General features: G+C 37.0%; 1 protein-coding gene across 2 annotated transcripts in view; it reads right to left on the bottom strand.

Annotated features, from left to right (window-relative positions):
* Positions 1-21441, bottom strand: part of KAT6A (K(lysine) acetyltransferase 6A) — a 119785-nt gene that overhangs the window by 43219 nt on the left and 55125 nt on the right. Inside the window, exons 3-8 of one of the 2 annotated variants that reach the window (XM_006765539.2) lie at positions 17539-17647; positions 12798-12913; positions 11662-11743; positions 10558-10693; positions 8746-9062; positions 5505-5623 (exon numbers count right to left, since the gene is read on the bottom strand). In XM_006765539.2, the coding sequence (XP_006765602.1) occupies positions 5505-5623; positions 8746-9062; positions 10558-10693; positions 11662-11743; positions 12798-12913; positions 17539-17647 (879 nt within the window). The remainder of the gene's footprint in view (positions 1-5504; positions 5624-8745; positions 9063-10557; positions 10694-11661; positions 11744-12797; positions 12914-17538; positions 17648-21441) is intronic. The other variant, XM_006765540.2, reaches the window with a different exon arrangement.

Raw genomic sequence — 21441 nt, 5'->3', positions numbered from 1 at the left:
ACCCCCCCCTTCCCCCCCGAGTCCACAATTTTTTGTGCACCGGGCCTCTAGTCTATATAATAAAGGCATAATATGCTAATTAGACCAGACAGCTGAATGCCCTTCCATACGCCCTTCCAGATGAAGCCAGGGCTGTGAGGGCCAAGGCAAGCCACCGGGGCTGAGAGGGCCGAGCCCCTTGCACAAATTTTGTGCATTGGGCCTCCAGTACTTTTATAACATGTTTCAGGTTATATCGCTCTTCTGCTCAAAATCCCCCAAGGGTTCCTATCTCTGTCAGTATAAAAACCATAGTCTTCAAAATGGTCTAGAAGACCCTACAAAATCTGGCCTCCCATTACCTTTCTGTCTTCATTACCTAATTCCTCTTCTCAGTTCTAACCACACTGGCCTACTTGTATTTCCTTGACCATACCAAGCACAAAACCGGATTCAGAGCCTTTGAATGCCTGCTCCCTGCCTGGAATGCTATTCCCTCTGATATCACATGGCTCATTCCCTCACCTCCTTCAGAGTTCTACTAAATGTCAGACATTCCCTAAAACAATGATTTAAAACTGCACAAATCCATCCTTTCCCTCTGGATTTTCTCTCTCTCTCCTCTGACATTTCTCCATAACTGGCATACCATTTCATTTACCATCCCTACCCCAACTAAATAAAAGCTCCATAAAATAAGAATGTTTTTAAAAATATCTGTTTACGCCTATATTTTCAGTGTCTGGCACATGGTAACTCAGTACTCAGTAACATTTATTGTTAAATGCATGTTATCTATAACTTTAGCTATTAACCATGAAGTTTCACCGCTACCACCTGTTGATGATAATCCATCAAAGCTCCTACCACAAACTCTCCCACCTCCATATACAAATCTACAAAAGTTGTCCATTTTAGACTTTACACAAATACCCAGTTTCTGTAAGATAAATGGACTCTTCTTCCATTCATAAAAGCTCCTACCACATTTAGTACCATCATGCACTCAAAATAGAAGAACACTGGGAGACCTATTTGGTTCCATCTTTTCCTTCAACTCTAACTCCCAACCCAACACTGTATCTTTTCCATGCTATCCTAAATCTTTCTCAAAAATCTCTGCCTACTGCACCTCCTGTGCCTTCATTAAGCCCTAGTCATTTCTCATTCTAACTACTGTAATCACTGGACTCATGGATGTCCTTGTTCAAGTATTTTTCAATCCACTATGCACTGTATCACACAAGATGAGTATACAATCAAGTCATCCTCTTTTTAAAATTCTTAGTAGCCCTTCAAAAGCTATTTGACTACTTTCAAAAGCTACTGTAACTAAAAAAAAAAAAAAAAACCCACAAACTCTTTAACATGTACCATAAGATCTTTGTGATCTGGTCTATACTTACCTTTCAACTTCTTCTCTTACTTGAAGTCCACCAAATTAACTACATCCAACCAACTCCAAAAGTTCAATAAGCTTTCCTATACCCAAACTGTTCTGTTTAAAATGTCTTCCTTTTCTTATTCAACAGTAAATTGTTACTCATTCCTTCAACACCCTGCTCAAATATAACCTCCTCTACAAAGACTCCGCTAATATCCCTAGATAGATACTTTCCTGTTTATTCTCATTGCATCTATACAAATCTCTATGGCAGCGGTTCTCATCCTGTGGGTCGCGACCCCTTTGGGGGTTGAACGACCCTTTCACAAGGGTCACCTAAATACATCCTGCATATCAGATATTTACATTACGATTCATAGCAGTAGCAAAATTACAGTTATGAAGTAACAACGAAAATAATTTTATAGTTGGGGGTCACCACAACATGAGGAACTGTATTAAAGAGTCGCGGCATTAGGAAGGTTGAGAACCACTGCTCTATGGTAACATTATACCATAAACTAGCAGTTAAGAGTTAAGGATCTGAAGTCAGACTCCCTGGTTCAAATACTGATTCTAAAACTAAAGCTATATAACTCTAGGTAAAATAATCCTTCTAAGACTTCTCAATTATTTCATCTGCAAAATGGGAGCAAGTAATATACAAGGCTGTATTACAAGCAACAAATTGATATGTAATGCTGAATATAGTACTAGGAACATAGTAAAAGAGTACCTATTACTAATTACATTGGTTTAATTATTTATCACTGTCTCTACAAGTAGAAGAGACACATTTTTGATTCATCTATGTATTTCTAGTACCTGCTCCTAAGATAGCTAACAGAAGCTCACATTTATCTAGCCCTCACTATAGGAATGACACACTAAGCCATCTTGCAAATATCAACTCATTTAATCCTTTCAACAAACCTATTAAGTAATTTGTTCAACCAAGGTCACTTAGCACAGGTAGGATTTGAAGTCTGTTTCTAGTACTTAGGCCTTTAACCACTACCTATTAAAATTCTCAAGAAAATTATGTTAAATTGTTAAATTAATGAACTCAAAATACATCTAAACAGCCTTTTAATATGTCTTATAATTAATGGGAAAATGCCTAAGACCATTAAAACAGTCCCTCACTCTCCATCCCTAATTTCATCAATATCAAGGAGAAACCACTCCAACAACAACAAAAGTAGTCATGGGGATACCTTAAATTCCTGGCATGCCAAGACTAATGTCCTCTTACTAGCCAACATACAGTTCTATGCTAGTAATTCAATATATTTCTTACCATTTCCTAGTAAGTGCTCCACTCTGTTTTATCTCTCATACTAAACTACAGCTGGTACTTGCTTCGCATGGTGCCATGTTAACTGAAACTGACACATACCAGTAGTGAGATAAAAATCTCAATCACCAAAGGAATGTGTACAGCATGGACACAATTCTGATGTGCACATTTCCATTAACTCAGTGCCATGCAAAGTAAGGACTGCCTGTGTTATACACTTTTACGGGCAGCTATTATGCTTTCTACATCTCCGCGTGTCACCTCTGACACGCGTGTCATAGGTTCGCCATCACTGGACTAAGCCCTCTTCCTCTCCATTTATCTAAATCCTAATAATTCTTTGAGTCTGCTTCTTCTGGGAACATTTCAGATTGTTAGTGTAGGTAGTTAGCAAGATCACACTAATTCTTACTTATTCTTAATCTGCTGTGAATATGTGGAATAATCTGTCATTTAATACAGCAACAAATTACATAAATTGGTACTCTATGCCACTGTTCGCTGTTTATCTTCTATGTACCTTTCCATACTTGAATTCAGTACATGCCTTATCATTTTGGTGCCTCCAGTAACTCTTTTTTTAAAAATTAATCTTCACCCGAGGATATTCTTTCCATTGATTTTTAGAGAGAGTGGAAGGGAAGAGGAGAAACAGAGAAATATCGATGTGAAAGAGACACATCAATTGGTTGTCTCCCAATTGCTCCCTGACTGGGGACTAAATCCGCAACTGAGTTATGTGCCCTTGATCAGAATCAAACACAGGATCCTTATGTCTGAAAGCCAACGCTCAAATCACTGAGCCAACTGGGTAGGGCCTGGTAACATTTTTTTAAAGAGTAACGCAGGATGTTATTGTGATTAAAGGCAAAACATTTGAAGTCACACAGGCCTGAGTTATAACTATACCAGAAAAGTCATGCAACTAAAAGTTGCGGTTTTCTCATATGTAAAATGGGAATAATACTAGTAATCTTTACTTCAGAGGGTTGAGAAAATTATTATTTTTAAACATATTTTTATTGATTTCAGAGAGGAAGAGAGAGAGAGAAACATCAATGATGAGAGAGAATCATTGATTGGCTGCCTCTGGCACTTCCCCTACTGGGGATCGAACCCACAACCTGGACAAGAGCCCTTGATCAGAATTGAACCCAGGACCTTTCAGTCCGCAGGCCAATGCTCTATCCATTGAGCCAAACCAGCTAGGGCTTGAGAGAATTACTGATTCTAGCTTACTTCGTCTCTAATAACTGTTCAATTCTTTATTATTCTTTTCAAAAGAGAAAATTATTTTTTAATACCCCAGATTTTAAAAATGCTGTAACAATCTAATCCTGCAAAACTAAAATCGTTAAAATTAAGTATGGAAATTTAATGTGCTATTTGGTTAATATTTTATGTAAAAATCATTCTATATATTTCAAGAAGGTTGTTATGCTACAATGGAATGAGCTGAATACAAATGCTTCTTTCGGGTGATGGACCTTTTCAGAAAAACCATTTCCTCCAAGCTCATAACATGATAGTTGAAATAAAATTCCAGAACAGAAGCCTACACTAGTAATTTTTTATGCTTCTATTTTCTTTTCAGAGGTGGTTCTTTTTTATAGAAATGTTCCTTATATAGCTAATGATGGAACATAGAGCCAGGCAAACTGTATCCCTATTTCTCCTGAAATTTAAAAAAAAAATCAAAACCAATTAATGAATGGCTTTTTTTGATAAAAATCTTGCTAAGCATTTCAGTAACTCTTGAATTAGAAACATACCACATGAAATTTAATTACTCAATATAATCACTAGGCACAAATATTGGATTTGCTTTTCTGGGTTTCTCACTAATTTGTAAATTCTATGTCTTACTCATATAGTCCCTATACCTAGCATAGTTTGTAAAACAAAGCAGGCACTCAATAAATGATGAGTTGTTAGCTGAATGGGTTCCAAAATTAACTCCTTTATCACTTATCTCTTTTTTAAAAAATATTTTTTATTCACTGGGCATAGAGCCCACAACCCAGGCATGTGCCCTGACCAGGAATCAAACCGTGACCTCCTGGTTCATAGGTCTATACTCAACCACTGAGCCATGCCAACTGGGCTCATTTATCTCTTAATAGTACAACTGTGCAACTATCTAATACTCTATAATAGAATTTTCCTGCACAATTTTTGAAACAAAGGTTGAAGCAATTTCTACTGTGCCATATGAAGGCTCTCAAAAATGACTGTTCATTATCTTTATGAATGCTTCATTATTCAAAACATCATCTAATCTAATCAGTAGTGACTTTCCCATTCACTTCAACCCACTTTATTACATTAAGTCAGAGAACCTGAGAGTCACCCTTGATGACCTCTTGCTCCTTCAAATTACACAGAATCTATCACCAAGTTCCACTGATTCCATCGCTAAAATATATTCTAAATCCATCTACCTCACTCCCATTTCCCCTGACACCTCTCTAGTTTAAGCTGCCAGCTTCTTTCATCTGGATTATTGAAAAAGCTTCAAAATTAGTTTCTCTGCTTTCAATCTTATCCAATTCCAATCCATTCTTAATATGGTGGCCAAGAAAAATACTATTTTCAATGCAAATCTGATCTATTTCCTTGCTAAAAATCTTTCAGTGGTTTCCCACTACAATTTCAATAAATACCAAAGGCCTAACTTACAGAAGGAAAATAATTTTACAGAGAAGAAACATGGAAGAATATTCCTAGATCAGATGGATCAATAAATTGCTATTATTACTGCTTTATCCACAATATAATTAACCTTTTGTTTCTCATCCATGAACAAATTATTTGATTGTCCAATCTGAATATCCAACTTACCTGCAGTGCTTGTTCTTGGATATCACGAAATAACTCCATGTCTTTCTCAGTCATGATTTCCTGGCTCCCAAAAAGCCGTTCCTCACTTTCTTGTTTGCCTTCCCAGCCATCCTGATTGTCTGCATATAAAGAACGGGCACACATTATTAATACACTACCCTTAGTTTAATACATTATCTAGAAATAAATTTCAGAAGTCTTTATTTCAGTTTGAAGACCTCAATAATAATTATTTATATTATTATTTTATGTAACAGAGAAGAGATAGCATTAAACTGACTCAAAAAAAGATATTATAACAAAGTATATTATATCTGCCTATAACAAAAACCTTGAATTGTCTTCTTAAAAATACTTTATAACTAAATGTAAACGTCATTAAGAGAGATTACATTTTAATGTATTATTAATACATACAAAAGCAGAATAAGAAAAAGTTCTAAGGAGTATAAAATTTATTTTGAAATAGTATGAATACAACACTTTTAGTATAAGCTGTACATTCAAATATTTTTTCATTCCTTGGTAGTATGGAAGAAGTTTATGTTATAACAAGACATAATTTTCATCACCTGGCAAGAAAAACAGAGACAATTTGCTCTTTCAAACTTCTCAGTGAAGGATCACCGTAAGGCCAATACATTCCTATCTCAGAAAAAGATAACCTTTGAAATAGCTACCTTAACTGATGTCAAGAAGTACCAACTCCCTTCACATTCTGGGTTCCCTTTAAAGTAAGAACTCCACAAACCTGAGGATCACAGAGATAATCATCTGGATAAGTATGATAAATTATAATTACCCGCTAAAGAAGGCATCTTCACTGCATGAGGATGCAGTGAAAAGAAATTAGTGAAGGAGTATTGAGGGATTACATGGGTCATTATCCTTTGCATTTGAAGATGAAACTGCTGATAGTGTGCCATCAGCATTTCCTCTCTGTATGATGTAGCTGAAAAGACCAACTAGGAGGTAGTTCTTTTCATATCAACTGCACATATAGGCTGTCTGTTATTCATTTAGTATAAGAAAAAGGACAAGGACTCACTGTTCACAATATTCCCAAATTGAAAAACACATACATATATAAAGATGCTATGTGACATGAATGCCCCCTAGTGCATGACACAGACAGATGCAGGCACAAACTAGTACAGCAATCAGTAGCATTGTTATCAGATGGTGCAATGTTGTTCCTTAAACTCTAAAACTCATAAAAAAAAATGACAGAGCCAATTAAAGCAAAAGCTCACACCAATGCCTAAAGCTCAATATTGGTTCTCCATATACTTTATATACATTTGCTCTAATATATTTCTATTTCTATAACATTCCAGTAGATTCTTCTAATAATCCATCTATAGTGAAATGGTTAATACAAAAATGCCTTTCACTAAGATCCGCTTTATTCTTTCCACCTAACTCCAAACTAAATGACTTGCATATCTTCTTAAACATGCTTAAACTAGAGCTTTTCTACAATCTACGTGGCTGATAAAGACATAAAAAGTATTTAAATGCTTACAGTAATTAGTTGATTGCCACTATGGTGAAAACCTGATCGATACAGCATTAAATAGGGGGACCTTACAATGATGAGAATTTTCTCTTTTCACTGAACCCATCAACCATTTATATAAGCAAGAATGAAAACAATGATGCAGTGAAAACAATCACCAATGGGACATTCAGAAGAAGGAAATCAAAGTGAAGAAATTATCTTACAGTATATGAGATAAAAGAGGCTTGTGGTCCAAAGAAGTCCATTCTCATTCTGCTACTTTCCTCAGAGCTGTTTCTACTTCCTTCACAGCATTAGGTTCTCTAAACTCACAGCACTCAAGCAACAAGGCTAATTTAAGTTTCAGTTATCCGAAGAGCTAATGAAAATGTTCTCCTCTAACTTCAATTACCTGCTACGCTATTAAATATTCTCCACAGATGTTTTATACTTTGAGAAGTAAAGAACTTAGCCTGATACATTATGCAAGTGGACTGAAGCTATGGTTCTCTCTCTCTTTTAAGTGAAAAATTAAAAATATATTTGCCAATATTTGAAGTAGAAAAATCAATGACCTTATATTTCCATGTATTTTATTCATTTCCTCATGCTTTCTTAACCCTTTGTGGTCGTTTGTCTACTCTCAGCCACCAAAGCTTTTTTACCGTTCAGGTCGTATATCTGCTCTCAGCCACCACAGCAAGGAACCGTATGAATCTTAACTCTATTCATTCATGTATCGGTTCATAATTTCTCTGAAAGCTCTTAAGTGTCTAAGCGACCTTGTCACGAACCAAAACATTGCCCCGACAGATCGGAGATATCAAAACTCAATATAAACAAACGCGGTCGTTCCACACTTGCCATGCAAAACACCGTGGCGAGTCAGTCGCCTTTTGAGAGTGAAGAAATCGACAAGCTTCGGAGATACTTCGCAGAATTTCAAATAAAGCTTTATAAATTACGTTTAACTGTAATTAGGCATTCTCGCTTGTTAAGATATTTCAAAATAATACCCCAAAATGGCAAAAAGAAAGTTACCGAAAGAAGTGTACTGCGAATCTGAAGGTAAAGATGAAGAGTTTTATTTTGGCACCTTGAATACTGACTGTGACGTAGAAAGTGATAATGTTTGTAGTGATTCTACTAGTAGTGACGTAGTTCCAAAAAAGAATTAATAAATCTTGTTTATCCTTCATAATCTTGCATGTTATGTATCACTGCTCTTTCAATGGAAATTAATTCCGACCAGTACGACACCCATGTCCAAATTTAATACGACCGCAAAGGGTTAAATCAACAGCATTTTATTCACCCTTACTCTTTCCAACTTCCTTCCAGAAATAATGTAAATAAGCATCATGATGCTCATCACATGATTTATTTTGTAATTTATGAAACATACAACTACCCTTGATTCAAGATTATAGCCCAAATTTCTATAGGCAGATTCTTGGTGGTTCTACCAAAAAAGCACCATCTTTTGTCTAATCGCTCCTACTTGTTCCTTCTGCAACTTCATGTCTAGCCTCTAAATTCTTGCCACAGTTATCACCTTATTATCATTAAATATGTATCTTTAATACATTCTTATATTTCATAACTAATTTTTACTAATCAAATAAGTGTATTCCAGAGAGCTACTGTTATTCCAAATAACACACTTTTGGAATACTTTTTGTTTCTTTTTTTTTCACTTTTTTTTTTTTACTTTTTGTTTCTTAGTGAACAACCTTTTACCTGTGGGCCAATCTGAAGAGCTTGATTTTCTATTGCCCTTTTTCCTGATTCTATATTGCTCAGAGTAGTCTACCACTTCCCCTCGTGGTTTCCGCCCATCAGGGGAAGGGGTGAAGAATTTGGTAAGGCCATCAATGAGCCCTTTGGTTTTCTTGTTGAATTTCAAAGAGACACTGCTATCTCTGCAGAAGTCCAAGCCATCTATTCGCTCCAAATACCCTTCTTCTGATGATGATGCTGATTGGCTGGAGAGAGTGATTTTCCGTTTCCGACCCCTTCCAGGGCCAGTTCGAACTTTGCTGAAGGGACCTTTTGATCTAAATAATCAAAAAGGGAAAAGATAACTATTTTTTAAAATCTGTATAAAGTTTCTACTTATTATATAACATATAATTAGTAAATAACCTACAGCTTTATAAAAAGTCTGTATTATTAAAATATTTCATAAATTATAAATATTATATAAATAAGAAGCAATATTTTAAAAAACTCTATTTCCAAGAAGCCTAGTTATTTTATAGTGAAACAAATCCTAAGCCAGGAGTCAGAAGGCCTAATTCTGCCACTTACTAGCTGTACATCTTGGACAAATCACATTTTCTTTAAACATCAGTCTTCATCTGTTTAATGAGAGTTGGACCAGAGAACAAGTCAGATCCTTTCAGGCATAATAAAGTCCTATGATCTCTGTACCAACTCAGATTTATACTTTTACCTTTAAAAACAAGGATGGGTTACTCTCTGAAAGTGAGGAATCAGAAGATCACTTTACAAGAAATTAAAGCTTGATTTAAGATTTATTATATGAACTACAGGCCCTGGCCAGTAGTTCAGTTGGTTAGAGCTTCATCCTGATATGTTGAGGTTGCAGGAATCAATGCCGGGTCAGGGAACATACAAGAATGAACCAATGAATGCGTAAGTAAGTGGAACAACAAATCAATGTTTCTTTCTCTCTCTCTCTCTCTCTCTCAATCAATCAATCAATAAAAAATATATGATCTACAATGCTGGTTCTGTATATTTCAATCTGATGTTGCCCATTCATTTCAAATGTCACAGTCAAGAGACTCTTAAATGTAGAAAAAGTGGGTAAAATGTTTGAGAATAGAGATTTACAGGCCTAAGATACTTTACATAGCATCAAAAGTGAATTACCTTAGAAATACTTAAAAAACAAAAAAACAGGTTGAATTAGCTATGGAATCTTGCCCCACCTCCTCCAGACATAGCCCCGTTTCCTAGTCCACAAAGGATAATTATATCCTGATTTCTGCTAATAGAGCAAAAACTTGCATTATTTTACCTCAGAACATAAAAATGACACTTAGCTGTGACCTCAATAGAAGCTATCCAGTGATCTGTACATCTAATAGAAATAAACTATTGAGACTAGTATCAGGAGAGACATCTGTGAAATGCAACAGTAACAATTTTTTCTTTCTTATTTTTTTATATAAGGCATTGGTGCCAGACTACTTGAATTTTAATCCCAGTTCAACATTTACTATAAACTTGTGCAAGTTAATTTCTCTATACTATAGTTTCCACCTTCGAAAAATAAGAGTACAACAGTCCCTACTTCATTGGGTTGTTGGGGAAATTAATTTAACACACATAAAGCACTTAGAAAGTGCCTTGGCAATTTATTAAGGGCTCAATAAATGTTAGTCATTATTATTACATAAAAGTGCCAATTATAACCAATGAAAATTTTTCATAAACAAGGGAATCCTAAAATCTAGAGAAGACCCTATCAACAGAGAAGACCCTATCCTTTTCTCCCCTCACCTTGCCACAAGTACAACTTACACCGTGTTTTGTTTCTTTAACCTGTTTTTTGGACGTCCTATTGGATTAGCATAACGCCGTTTTATCTGTGCCGCCTTCTTCTGTAGAAGTTTTCGTCCTTTTTTCCTAGGTCGACATATTTGACATATCCACATGCCTATAAAGAAAGAACATTCCACATAAAAGCACAATGGATATAAATACATTGAAAGAGTTCCGATACTCTTCAGGAGTTCTTAACCTCTTTCAGATTAAGGACTCTCATTTGAAAATTTAATGAAAGCCCCCCAGAAAAATAAACATGAAAATATATACACACAAAATTCTACAAACAACTGGAAGAGATTTACAAATATCTGAGGCCCACACATGGCTGACGCCCACTGATCCTCAGTTAAAAATCCCTGCTCTATACCTATCACCCAGATACTGGTTTCTAATTGCCATTCTACAAGAAAAGAAGCCAGGATTCCGTAAGTAATGGCTGATTCTAGGACTGGCACAGGGAAAATACAGATAACCTAGAACATCTTGGGGTGCTAGATAATCAAGAAGTGCTCAAAAGGTGATGAAAGCATATCAAAAGGACACAAGAACCAACTTGAAGGGGCTCCCAATAGTCATATTTGGGTCAAACTGAGAAAAAAAAGAAATAATCAGAGCAATGAGTTATAACCCATAGAATAAAATAAATACAGTGAGTCTGTAATGATATAAATGAATTAAAAAATATGTGGGAGAAAGAGACAGCTCTCCTCTACAGAAGAATTCTAATTATGAAAATAGAAAAATCATCATTACCAAATACCACAGTAAAACTGGTGCAAGCAAGAATCACTGATGAATGCTAAAGTTGGTAGACAAAGCAGAAAAAGAATAACTTCCTCCATGGATGTTTAAATATTGAAAAGAGAGGAAAATAATAATAAATCCACATCACATAAGAATCAGGATGCCTAAAGAGAAAGACTGCCCCCACCATGAAGGTGATCGTTTTCTTCCTACTTATACATCCCCAAATAAAAAGATGCAAATTACTCTCTCATGTTAACAAAGCAGATAAAAAGTGCTTTCACTAACATAACCCTTTATATGGCCAGTTTGATTTCGGAAGGAATTTCTCACCTTTTGGCATCCGGGTAAGTGGTGGGTCACAACACTCCATGTGAAAACCTCGGTCACAGGAATCACAAAAGAGCATGTTATCCTAAAAAAGAGAAAGGTCAGTTCTGCTTAATCTTACAAAACAGAAACATATCAGGATCGTGACTTCATAAAAGTTAGGAAGATTCAACAATCTCAGAAAGGAGAGAAATTATTACAATAGTAAAATTTTCCTTAATTTGTATTAACTGAGTAAATGGACAGTCTGAGTTAGCAAACAGACGTGAGTTTCTGCTTCATCTGATCTTTAATAAAAACTAGTTTCGCCCAGCCAATGTGGCTCAGTGGTTGAGCGTTAACCTATGAATTAGGAAGTCACAGTTAGATTTCCGGATCAGGGCACATGTGTGGGTTGTGGGCTGATCACCAGCAGAGGGGCATGCAGGAGGCAGCTGATCACTGAGTCACCACTGATGTTTCTCTCCCTTCTTCTCTGAAATCAATAGAATCAATTAAATTAAATTAAAAATAAATAATGAGTTTCATTACTTTCAAGTTTACCCAGGAATCAGATAGAAGCTAACTTTAGTCAGTTTTAATTAAAAAAGGACAATTTGTAATTAATATATTAACTGACTAGTCCTAAATGAATGCCCCCATACTACTCAAACAATTTCAAAATATTATTTTAAAATAGCTTGGTCTCTTGCCCAGGTGATGTGGCTCTGTGACTGAGTATTGACCTATAAACCAGGAGGTCACGGTTCAATTCCCAGTCAGGGCATATGCCTGGGTTGTGGGCTCAATCCCCAGTGTAGGGCATGCAGGAGACAGCTGGTCAATGACTCTCTGTCATCATAGGTGTTTCTCTCTCTCTCTCCCTCTCCCTTCCTCTCTGAAATCAATTAAAAAAATATTTAAAAATAAATAAAATAGTTTGGACTCTGCAAATTTATAATTAAGGTGCTTTAGAAATTACCTAAAATTAATCCAAATCTCAATACACAAGTATACTAAACTAATAATATGTAAATTTAAAGAGTCTACTGTTCGAAATTCTGCTGGATGAAGGGACTAAAAAATAACCAACCATATATAGAATATACAATAGAATATTTCTAAATGAAATATTCACTTTAGAAGTTAAAAATACTCACTGCATTTTTGCCTTGATCTCGACAAGAACTGCAGGTTTTACACTCGATGCACTGCCACCGTAAGGCCTTCACTCTAACTGTTAGTTCGGGGGAAAACTTTAAACAGGATGGATGACCTAATAAGAGGAAAATTCAACAATGAAACCATCATCAATCATTTTGTAATTGTATTAAAGGAATAATGTAGAAAAAGTCAGTATCAAAACATGCATCAAAAAAAAAATAGGATGCTCCTGGAAGCTTACCATACCCATCTCATTAGGACTTATATTCCAATTCAATTTTATTAATGCTAAATAGAATTTAGTATACACCCCACAAATTTGATTATAAAAAACTTGACAAACTCTAAATTTTTATTAACCCTGCAATAAAGCATGATGTGTGTACACATGCTTGTATGTATATGAATACATAACATGGCCAGGCCATTTCTGGAAGAATATGCAAAAACTTTATAATTATAACATGCTAGGATATGATGCTATAAACATTTTGAAGGAGGACTTTACATTTCACTTTATACCCTTCTGTGGTCTCAATTTTTTTTAACAGTGACATGTTACTCTTAAAATTAAAAAATATTTAATAAAAAATCCCATAATTGCCGAAACCGGTTTGGCTCAGTGGATAGAGCGTCGGCCTGCGGACTGGAGGGTCCCAGGTTCGATTCCGGTCAAGGGCATGTACCTGGGCTGCGGGCACATCCCCGGTGGGGGATGTGCAGGAGGCGGCTTTTTTTTTAACATTCCAAAACCACATTGGAATTGCTTCTTTAAAAAAAAAAAAATCCCATAATTTAAAGTGAGTTCTTTGCTCACTAGAGGCCTGGTGCACAAAATTCATGCACAGGTAGGGTCCCTAGGCCTGGCCGGCAATCAGGGCCAATGTGTGGGGCAACCGGCGGGGCAATCAGAGGGCCCCCGCTGGCACCTGTCTTGGCTGGCCTGGCGCCACCTGCTTGCCAGCCCCGACCCCCGCCACTGCTACCTCCCTTGGTGAGGCGATCAGGGACCTGCCGTTGTCACCCACCTTGGCTGGCCTGGTGCTGCCTGCTACCCAGCCCCACCCCCTTCTTCCCTCCCGGTTAGGGCCTGCGGGCTGGGGGCAGCTCCTGTGTTGAGCATATGCCTCCTGGTGGTCAGTGTGTGTCATAGCAACCGGCCATTCCGCCATTCAGTCGATTTGCATATTAGGCTTTAATTATATAGAATGATTTAAGGCACTCAAGCTAAAATTAAAACATAAGCAATATTTCCACTATGACCAGAAAAACATGTTTCCTCTTCCAAGAGTTAGTACCAGTTTGACTCTCAAAAACTTAGAGTAGTCAATTTGCCCTCAACTCTAAAAAGGTTTATCCTCTTTCCTCTAAAATTTGGTTATTATTATTACTACTAGAGGCCCGGTGCACAAAATTCATGCACTTGGGGGTCCCTCAGCCCGGCCTGCTCCCTCTCGCAGTCTGGGAGCCCTTGGGGGATGTTCAATGTCAGTCGGACATGCTTAGTGCTGCCACGGAGGCAGGAGAGGCTCCCGCCACCGCCGCTGTGCTCACCAGCCATAAGCCTGGCTTCTGGCTGAGAGGCACCCCGCCCCGTGGAAGTGTATTGACTACGAGGGGGCAGCTCCTGCGTTGAGCGTCTTCCCCCTGGTGGTCAATGCATGTCACAGCGACCAGTTGTTCCACTGTTCGATTTTCATATTAGCCTTTTAATATATAGCATTATTATTGATGAGAAAAGGGACTGGTTAAATTATTTTCTCTCTTTTCTATTCCTAAATAATAGTCTCTTCCATGAGGTGGCAAGTTTATCATCAAAATATCACAAACATTAAAGGAAAATGGGAGAAGAGGCGTAAAACTTTCATTCATAATCTCATCATCCTAGAATAGCCATTTTCCTATTCTACTTTTCCTTTCTAAACAGGTTAAAAGCACTTTCATGGTTTTAATTGTAGGGTATATACTCTTTTTTGTTGTGTTTTTCATTATTTTATTCAAGTAAACTTTATATTTATATTCCTTAAACAGATTACATTCCACCGAGTTGATTCACTATAACCTACCTGGCCATTTCCTTATTGTTAAATACTTAGACTATTACCCTGAATAGTTAGAACACAAAAAAATTATTTCATGTTTATAAATTTTTTCCTTCCTTTAAATTAATAATAAATTCCTGAAAGTGAGTTGGTGAGCAGAATAAAATAATCATTTTTTTTATAGCTTGAGAGGTAGAAATGTACTGCCAAAACATATTCCAGTCCCTATGATATATATGTCCAGTGCCACCAGCAAGTACAAATGTTTTACCACAATTTCATCAGCTCTAGGTCTGGGCTCTCTAATCTTTCAAGTTTTATTATTATAACAGCTATGAATTGACACTTCACGGCTGCTTTGGTGTGCATTCTTATTATTATTTGGGTAAAACATTTTTTTATATGCTCAACTATTAACTTTCTCTCATATAAACTACCTGTTCATAGATGCTGTCCCTTGGACTTTATGCAGCTAGGCTTCAGATATGAGCAAAGTTCTACTAACTGAATGTGTTTGAGTGACTTCTGAAATGCAGAAATGAAGCAAAGACCATCTTCCTCCTCATACTGACTTTTTTAATGATAAGCAAAGTCATAGAAATACCAGTAGCTATCTAGTTCCACAGTAGCCTCCCACTTCCACCTCTTTCTTCTTTTCCTTCTTCTTCTTTTGGTTAATACTTACCCAAGGATATTTTCCCTTTGATTTTTAGAAAGTGGAAAGGAGTAGGAGAGACACAGAGAGCAAAACATTGATATGAAGGAGACACATTGACTGTTTGCCTCCTGCACACATCCCAACCATGGCCAGGGATAGAACCTGCAACTGAGGTAACTGCCCTTGACTGGAATCGAACCCGGAACCCTTCAGTCCACATGCCGACACTCTATCCACTGAGCCAAACCAGCTAGGGCTTCCACCTCTTTCAAATTAAGGCAGATATAGTGATTCCCTTGGTACGTTAGTTCTGCAATGTTCCAGAAATCAGTCCTTAGAGCCCAGCCTAGAGCTTGCCTCTTTGGTCCTTCCAACAATTTCATAAATACCTGATTGCACCATTAAATTCCTTTCCTCTTTAAGTATCTAGTGTTTTTCTGACTTGTGAAGTAAATATAAAACATTGAAAAGTAAGCCGATGATCAAAGATAAAGCTGATATACTAAGGCAGTGATGGTGAACTTTTTGAGCTTGGCGTGTCAGCATTTTGAAAAACCCTAACTTAACTCTGGTGCCGTGTCACATATAGAAATTTTTTGGTATTTGCAACCATAGTAAAACAAAGACTTATATTTTTGATATTTATTTTATATATTTAAATGCCATTTAACAAAGAAAAATCAACCAAAAATATGAGTTCGCGTGTCACCTCTGACATGTGTGTCATAGGTTCGCCATCACTGTGCTAAGGCCTTCCTACAAAGCCTTAAGTTCTTTTATTTTACTTAAATCTTTGTTGTTAAAAGTATTATATAGGTCCTCCTTTTCCCCCCATTAACCTCTTCCAGCCTGCTCCCACCCTTCTCCTTCCCCCTCCCCCCGACCAGGCCCTCACCACCCCACTATCTGTGTCCATGGGTTATGCACATATGAATTCAAGTTTATTGGTGGATCTCTTCCCACCCACCCTCCCCTGCCTTCCCTCTGAGGTTCAACAGTGTGTTCATGCTTCTATAGCTCTGGGTCTATTTTTGATCATTAGTTTATCTGGTTCATTAGATTCCACATATGAGTGAGCATATGATACTTATCTTTCTCCGACTGGCTTATTTCACTCAGCATAATACTCTCCAGGTCCATCCATGCTGTTGCAAATAGTTAGAGCTTTCTTTTTTATTGTCACATAGTATTCCATTTTGTAAATGTACCATAGTTGTTTAATCCACTCATCTGCTGATGGGCACTTAGGCTGTTTCCAAGTCTTAGTGTTATAAATTGCACTGCTATGAATATAGAGGTGCATATGTTCTTTCTGATGAGTGTTTTAGGTTTCTTACAATATATTCCTAGAAGTGGGATGACTGGGTCAAATGGGAGTTCCATTTTTAATTTATTGGGGAAACTCCATTCTGTTTTCCACAGTTGCTGCACCAATCTATCTCCATTCCCACCAGCAGTGTACCAGGATTCCCTTTTCTTCACAATCTCGCCAACACTTGTCGTTGCTTGATTTGTTGATGATTAAGTTCTTCTTTATAACTGATTTTTTTAGAGAGACAGACAGACAACTATTTGTTGTTCCATTTATTTATTCATTCATCAATTGATTCTTATATGTGCCCTGTCTAGGGATCGTTTTGAAACCACAACCTTGGAGTATTGGAACAATGCTCTAACCAACTGAGCAATCTGGCCAGGACTAGCCTTTTAAGTTCTTAAAATGTAGACCAAGAATATCTCTGATAGCATGTGTTAGAAAAAAACAGAGGGACCCCACCCAGTGTGGCTCAGTGGTTGGGCGTCGTCCCATGTACCAAAAGGTTGCCAGTTCAATTCCCAGTCAGGGCATATGCCCAGGTTGTGGGCTCGATCCCCCAAAGAGGGCATGCAGGAGGCAGCTGATCAATGTTTCTCTCTCTCCCTCCCTCCCTAAAAATCAGTGAACTATTCTTTGAAAAGTCTAAAAATCGATAAACTATTATTTCGAAGGAAGGAAGAAAGGAAAGAAGGGAGGGGGGATAGAAGGGATCCACATACCACTGTTGCCACAGTCAGCACAGGAGATAAGTTCTTCTGGCTTCTTTTCTCGGTTTTGTTCTTTTGTACCAAGACAGAAACTACAGATGGGAATTGGTTCAGCAACTGGCTGTAAAGAAAAGCACAATCATTCAGGCAACAGTACTTTTTCTTAGCATTAATTTAAACACATTAAAATTATACTTTTAAATTTCTATAAAAGCCCAGCCAGTGTGGCTCAGTGGTTGACCATCCACCTATGAATCAGGTCATCACGGTTTGATTCTTGGCCAAGACACATGCCCAGGTTGCGGGGCATGCAGGAGGCAGCCAATCAGTGATTGTCTCCCATCATTGATGTTTCTATATCTATCCCCCTTCTTCTCTGAAATCAATAAAAATGTATTGAATGAATAAATAAATCCCAACAAGAAATAGTTACATGTAACTTTAGGACAAATAAACCACTCTCCTAAATCTCTAAAATATTGGTCCTTGTAGTGACAACTTTGGTTCAAAAAAATCATATCCCTATCATGTTGGTCATTTAGAAACTAAATGACACAGTATGGATTAAACAAAGCAAATCCTTCACCTAAGATTAAATAATTCAACTGAATTAAGTGCAAGAAATCACAATATCAGTTCCTTAAAAGGCATGTGTTGTAGAAGAAGAGTGGTAACATATATACAATTAACCATTATATAAAGCAGACGACATTAAGTGCTATAAGAGAGAAACTAGTGTTCTGTATAAATGAGAAAGATAAATTCTAATTGTGGTTTGGAGAAGAAGAGTTGAAAGAGGAAGACAACATGTATCAAGTACAAATATTATGGTACCAGATCTTAAGAAATTTGTCCAAGGACATCTATAATAATAAAAGCGTAATATGCTAATTAGACCAGACAACCTTCCAGATGAAGCCAGGGCTGTGAGGGAAGCCCGGGTCCTGGGTGCCTGCTGATGGCTGGAGGGAAGCCCAAGTCCCAGGTGCCAGAAGGAAGCCAGTGCCAGCAGCCAGGTGAAGGAAGACCTACTCTTCACGAATTTTGTGCATCAGGCCTCTAGTTAGATAATAACTGTTTAAAAAGCAAGTTTAAACCTATGTTCCTCTGTCTACTGCATTGTCCACCTCACCCCAAGGATGGAAAGAAAAGCAATACAGGTAGTATAAACAAGATGAACTCAGGTGTGCAGTCTGCTAAGGCCAGTGCTTAAAGGATATGGTTTCTGTGATAAGCTTAGGGGCATTAGGGTAGGAAACTAGATCACTTTGTGAAGACTGCCACTGAATGTTATGTAAAATTGGGCTTTATCCTACAGGAAAACTGAACCAAGAGATAACTTGTATTTGAGGAAAATATCTTCCTTTTTCTATTCATGAAGCCTGAGGTATAAACCAAGAAAAATAATTCCAGTAGCAGTATCAAAGACATATGGAGGAAAATCAAAATAGTGGTTATAATAGTCTGGTGAAGACAAGATAATCTGAACCAAAAAGTAAATGAAATAGAAAAAATTGCTACAGACTTAGAAATCAACTACTTGTAAAAGTGACAGAAAAAAAAAATTTAAACATGACTAACTTAACTAAAAAGATGGTAATATCTTTCAGTTGAAGGTGTTACAAGCAAACTAATAGTACTCCTCAGCCAAGAAGACTTCATCCAAGAATAGAAACTTGAAGTAAACACTAAAGAAGGCCTAGAGAGAAGGCAGAAGCAAGTTCATGAGGTTTGATCTTTATACTATAACCTCTAAGTACCATGAGATTTTAAGCAGAGGAATAGTATGACAAAGACATAAATTTAGAAAAGTCATTCTATAAAGCAGTTGAAAATGGATTTGAAGGAACAGAATCTATAATCCAGGCCAGGAGTAACTAGAGTTTGTATTAAGGCATTGACAAAAGGAATGGAGAAGAGAGAGAAACAATATTCAAAAGACAGAATTGGCAGGATTTGACGGCTAACTGATTTAGAGTGGGGAGCACAGTAAGAAAGATGGAAGACTTAGACACCATTAAAGATGTTAAAAGGTAAGCCACAGAATGAAAGATTCTACAACATATTTAACCAATAGCTTATATTCAGAACATTTAAAGAATTCTTACATATCAGCAAGAAAAAGACAGACAACAATAGAAAAGTAGGCAAAAGACTTCAACTGGTAATTCACAACAGAAAATACATGAATAATATATGTGGCCAATAAAACACAAGAAAAGATGCTCAACCGCTTTAGCCATCAACGAAGTAGATATTTAAGAATGGCTAAATTTGTGAAGACTGGCAACAGTAAGTGCTAATAAGAAAGTGGAACAAGAACTCTCCTACATTGCTAACTAGAACATAAATTGAAAAAAACATAAATTTAAAATATGGAAGAGAAGACTCAACCTGGTCAAAGATTCAAGAAACAAGAAATAACAGGAACATATTATATAGTAAGGTTTAGAGCTGCACCGTTCAATATGGTAGGCACTTTAAAATGGGATTAAATTAAAAATAAAATAGAGTTAAATTAATTCCTCAGCCACATTAGCTACATTTCAAGTGCTCAATAGTCATATATGGCTAGTGGCTATGGTATTAGACACACAAATACAGAACAATTCCGTCATTGCAGAAAGGTCTACTGGATAACACTGGTTTAAAGTAGATGAACTTGTTTTTTCAATTATTTTTTAGGGATAATTTTTAAATTAAATTTATTGAAGTGACATCTTATATAATAAAGAGCTAATATGCTAATTAGACTGAACAGCCAAATGACCGTCCAGACAACATTCCGGACAACTGTTCCAATGACCTTCCAGATGAAGCTGGAGCTGCAAGGGCTGGCTGGGGCTATGAGGGGCTACGAGGGCTGGCCAGGGCTGCAAAGGGATGCGAAGGGCTGCAAGGGCTGCAAGGGGCTGCGAGGGCTGGCTGGGGCTGCAAGGGCCGAGCCCCTTGCACAAATTTCATACACTGGCCCTCTAGTTGATTAATAAAGATAATATAGGTTGCAAGTGTACATTTCTATGATACATGCTCTTCATATAGTTTTGTGTTCCCACCACTCAAAGTAAAATCATCTTCCATCACCATATATTTGACTCCCTTTACCTTCTACTACCCCCGACACATACCCCTTCTCAAAAGAGGATGAATTTTAAAGTGTAAGTAAAGAGACTAGCCTTAGTAGTATAGTGATACAGAATTATCTGTAAATGGGAAAAGTTGATAGTACTGATTTTTGGTAGCCTCATTATTTCTGGAAAGTACGAGTAAAATCACCAGCTAAAAGTGGGGCAGGAATTGGTTAGATACAGCATGAGAAAGTGATAGCTGATTAAGAAAATTGTGAGGTGAGATTGGCTAGGTCCAAGAACAGAGTTAACGAAAACCACCATCCTATCAAAATGGAAAATGAATACACATTCTTCAGGCAAGATAGAATCAGAAAAGTATGTACTAACATAGAGAATAAATTCAAAACACAAGAGAAAAGTTGATGAAGTCCCTGCAAAACTGCCTCTATCTTTTCACTAAAATAGAAGGCAATGTCACTTGCTTAAAGAGAAGTAGATAAGTATGGGTTTGGGCATCTACAGAGAGCAGAACAAATCTGGAAATCTCTATGTGGAAGGTGGTAGGGAAACAATTAGTGATGGGAAATAAAATTGTCATTCAACCATAACAATAAAAACAAAATCACAAAGAATCAATTTGACCTGATTCTCACAGCCACTTGGCCTGGAGGACAAATCCCCCCTAGCATTAGCTACAACAATCAAGGCTTAACTACAACAAGACTGCACACAAAGACCACTAGGGGGTGCACCAAGAAATTATAAAAAATGTGGAGACAAAGAAACAGGACAAAATTGTCAATGGAAGATATAGAGTTCAGAACCACACTTTTAAGGTCTCTCA

This window comes from Myotis davidii, unplaced genomic scaffold, assembly GCF_000327345.1.
Source record: "Myotis davidii unplaced genomic scaffold, ASM32734v1 scaffold93, whole genome shotgun sequence".
Lineage (NCBI taxonomy): Eukaryota > Metazoa > Chordata > Mammalia > Chiroptera > Vespertilionidae > Myotis > Myotis davidii.
The sequence above is the reverse complement of the archived record's forward strand: the minus strand, read 5'-3'. Positions and strand labels throughout refer to the sequence as shown.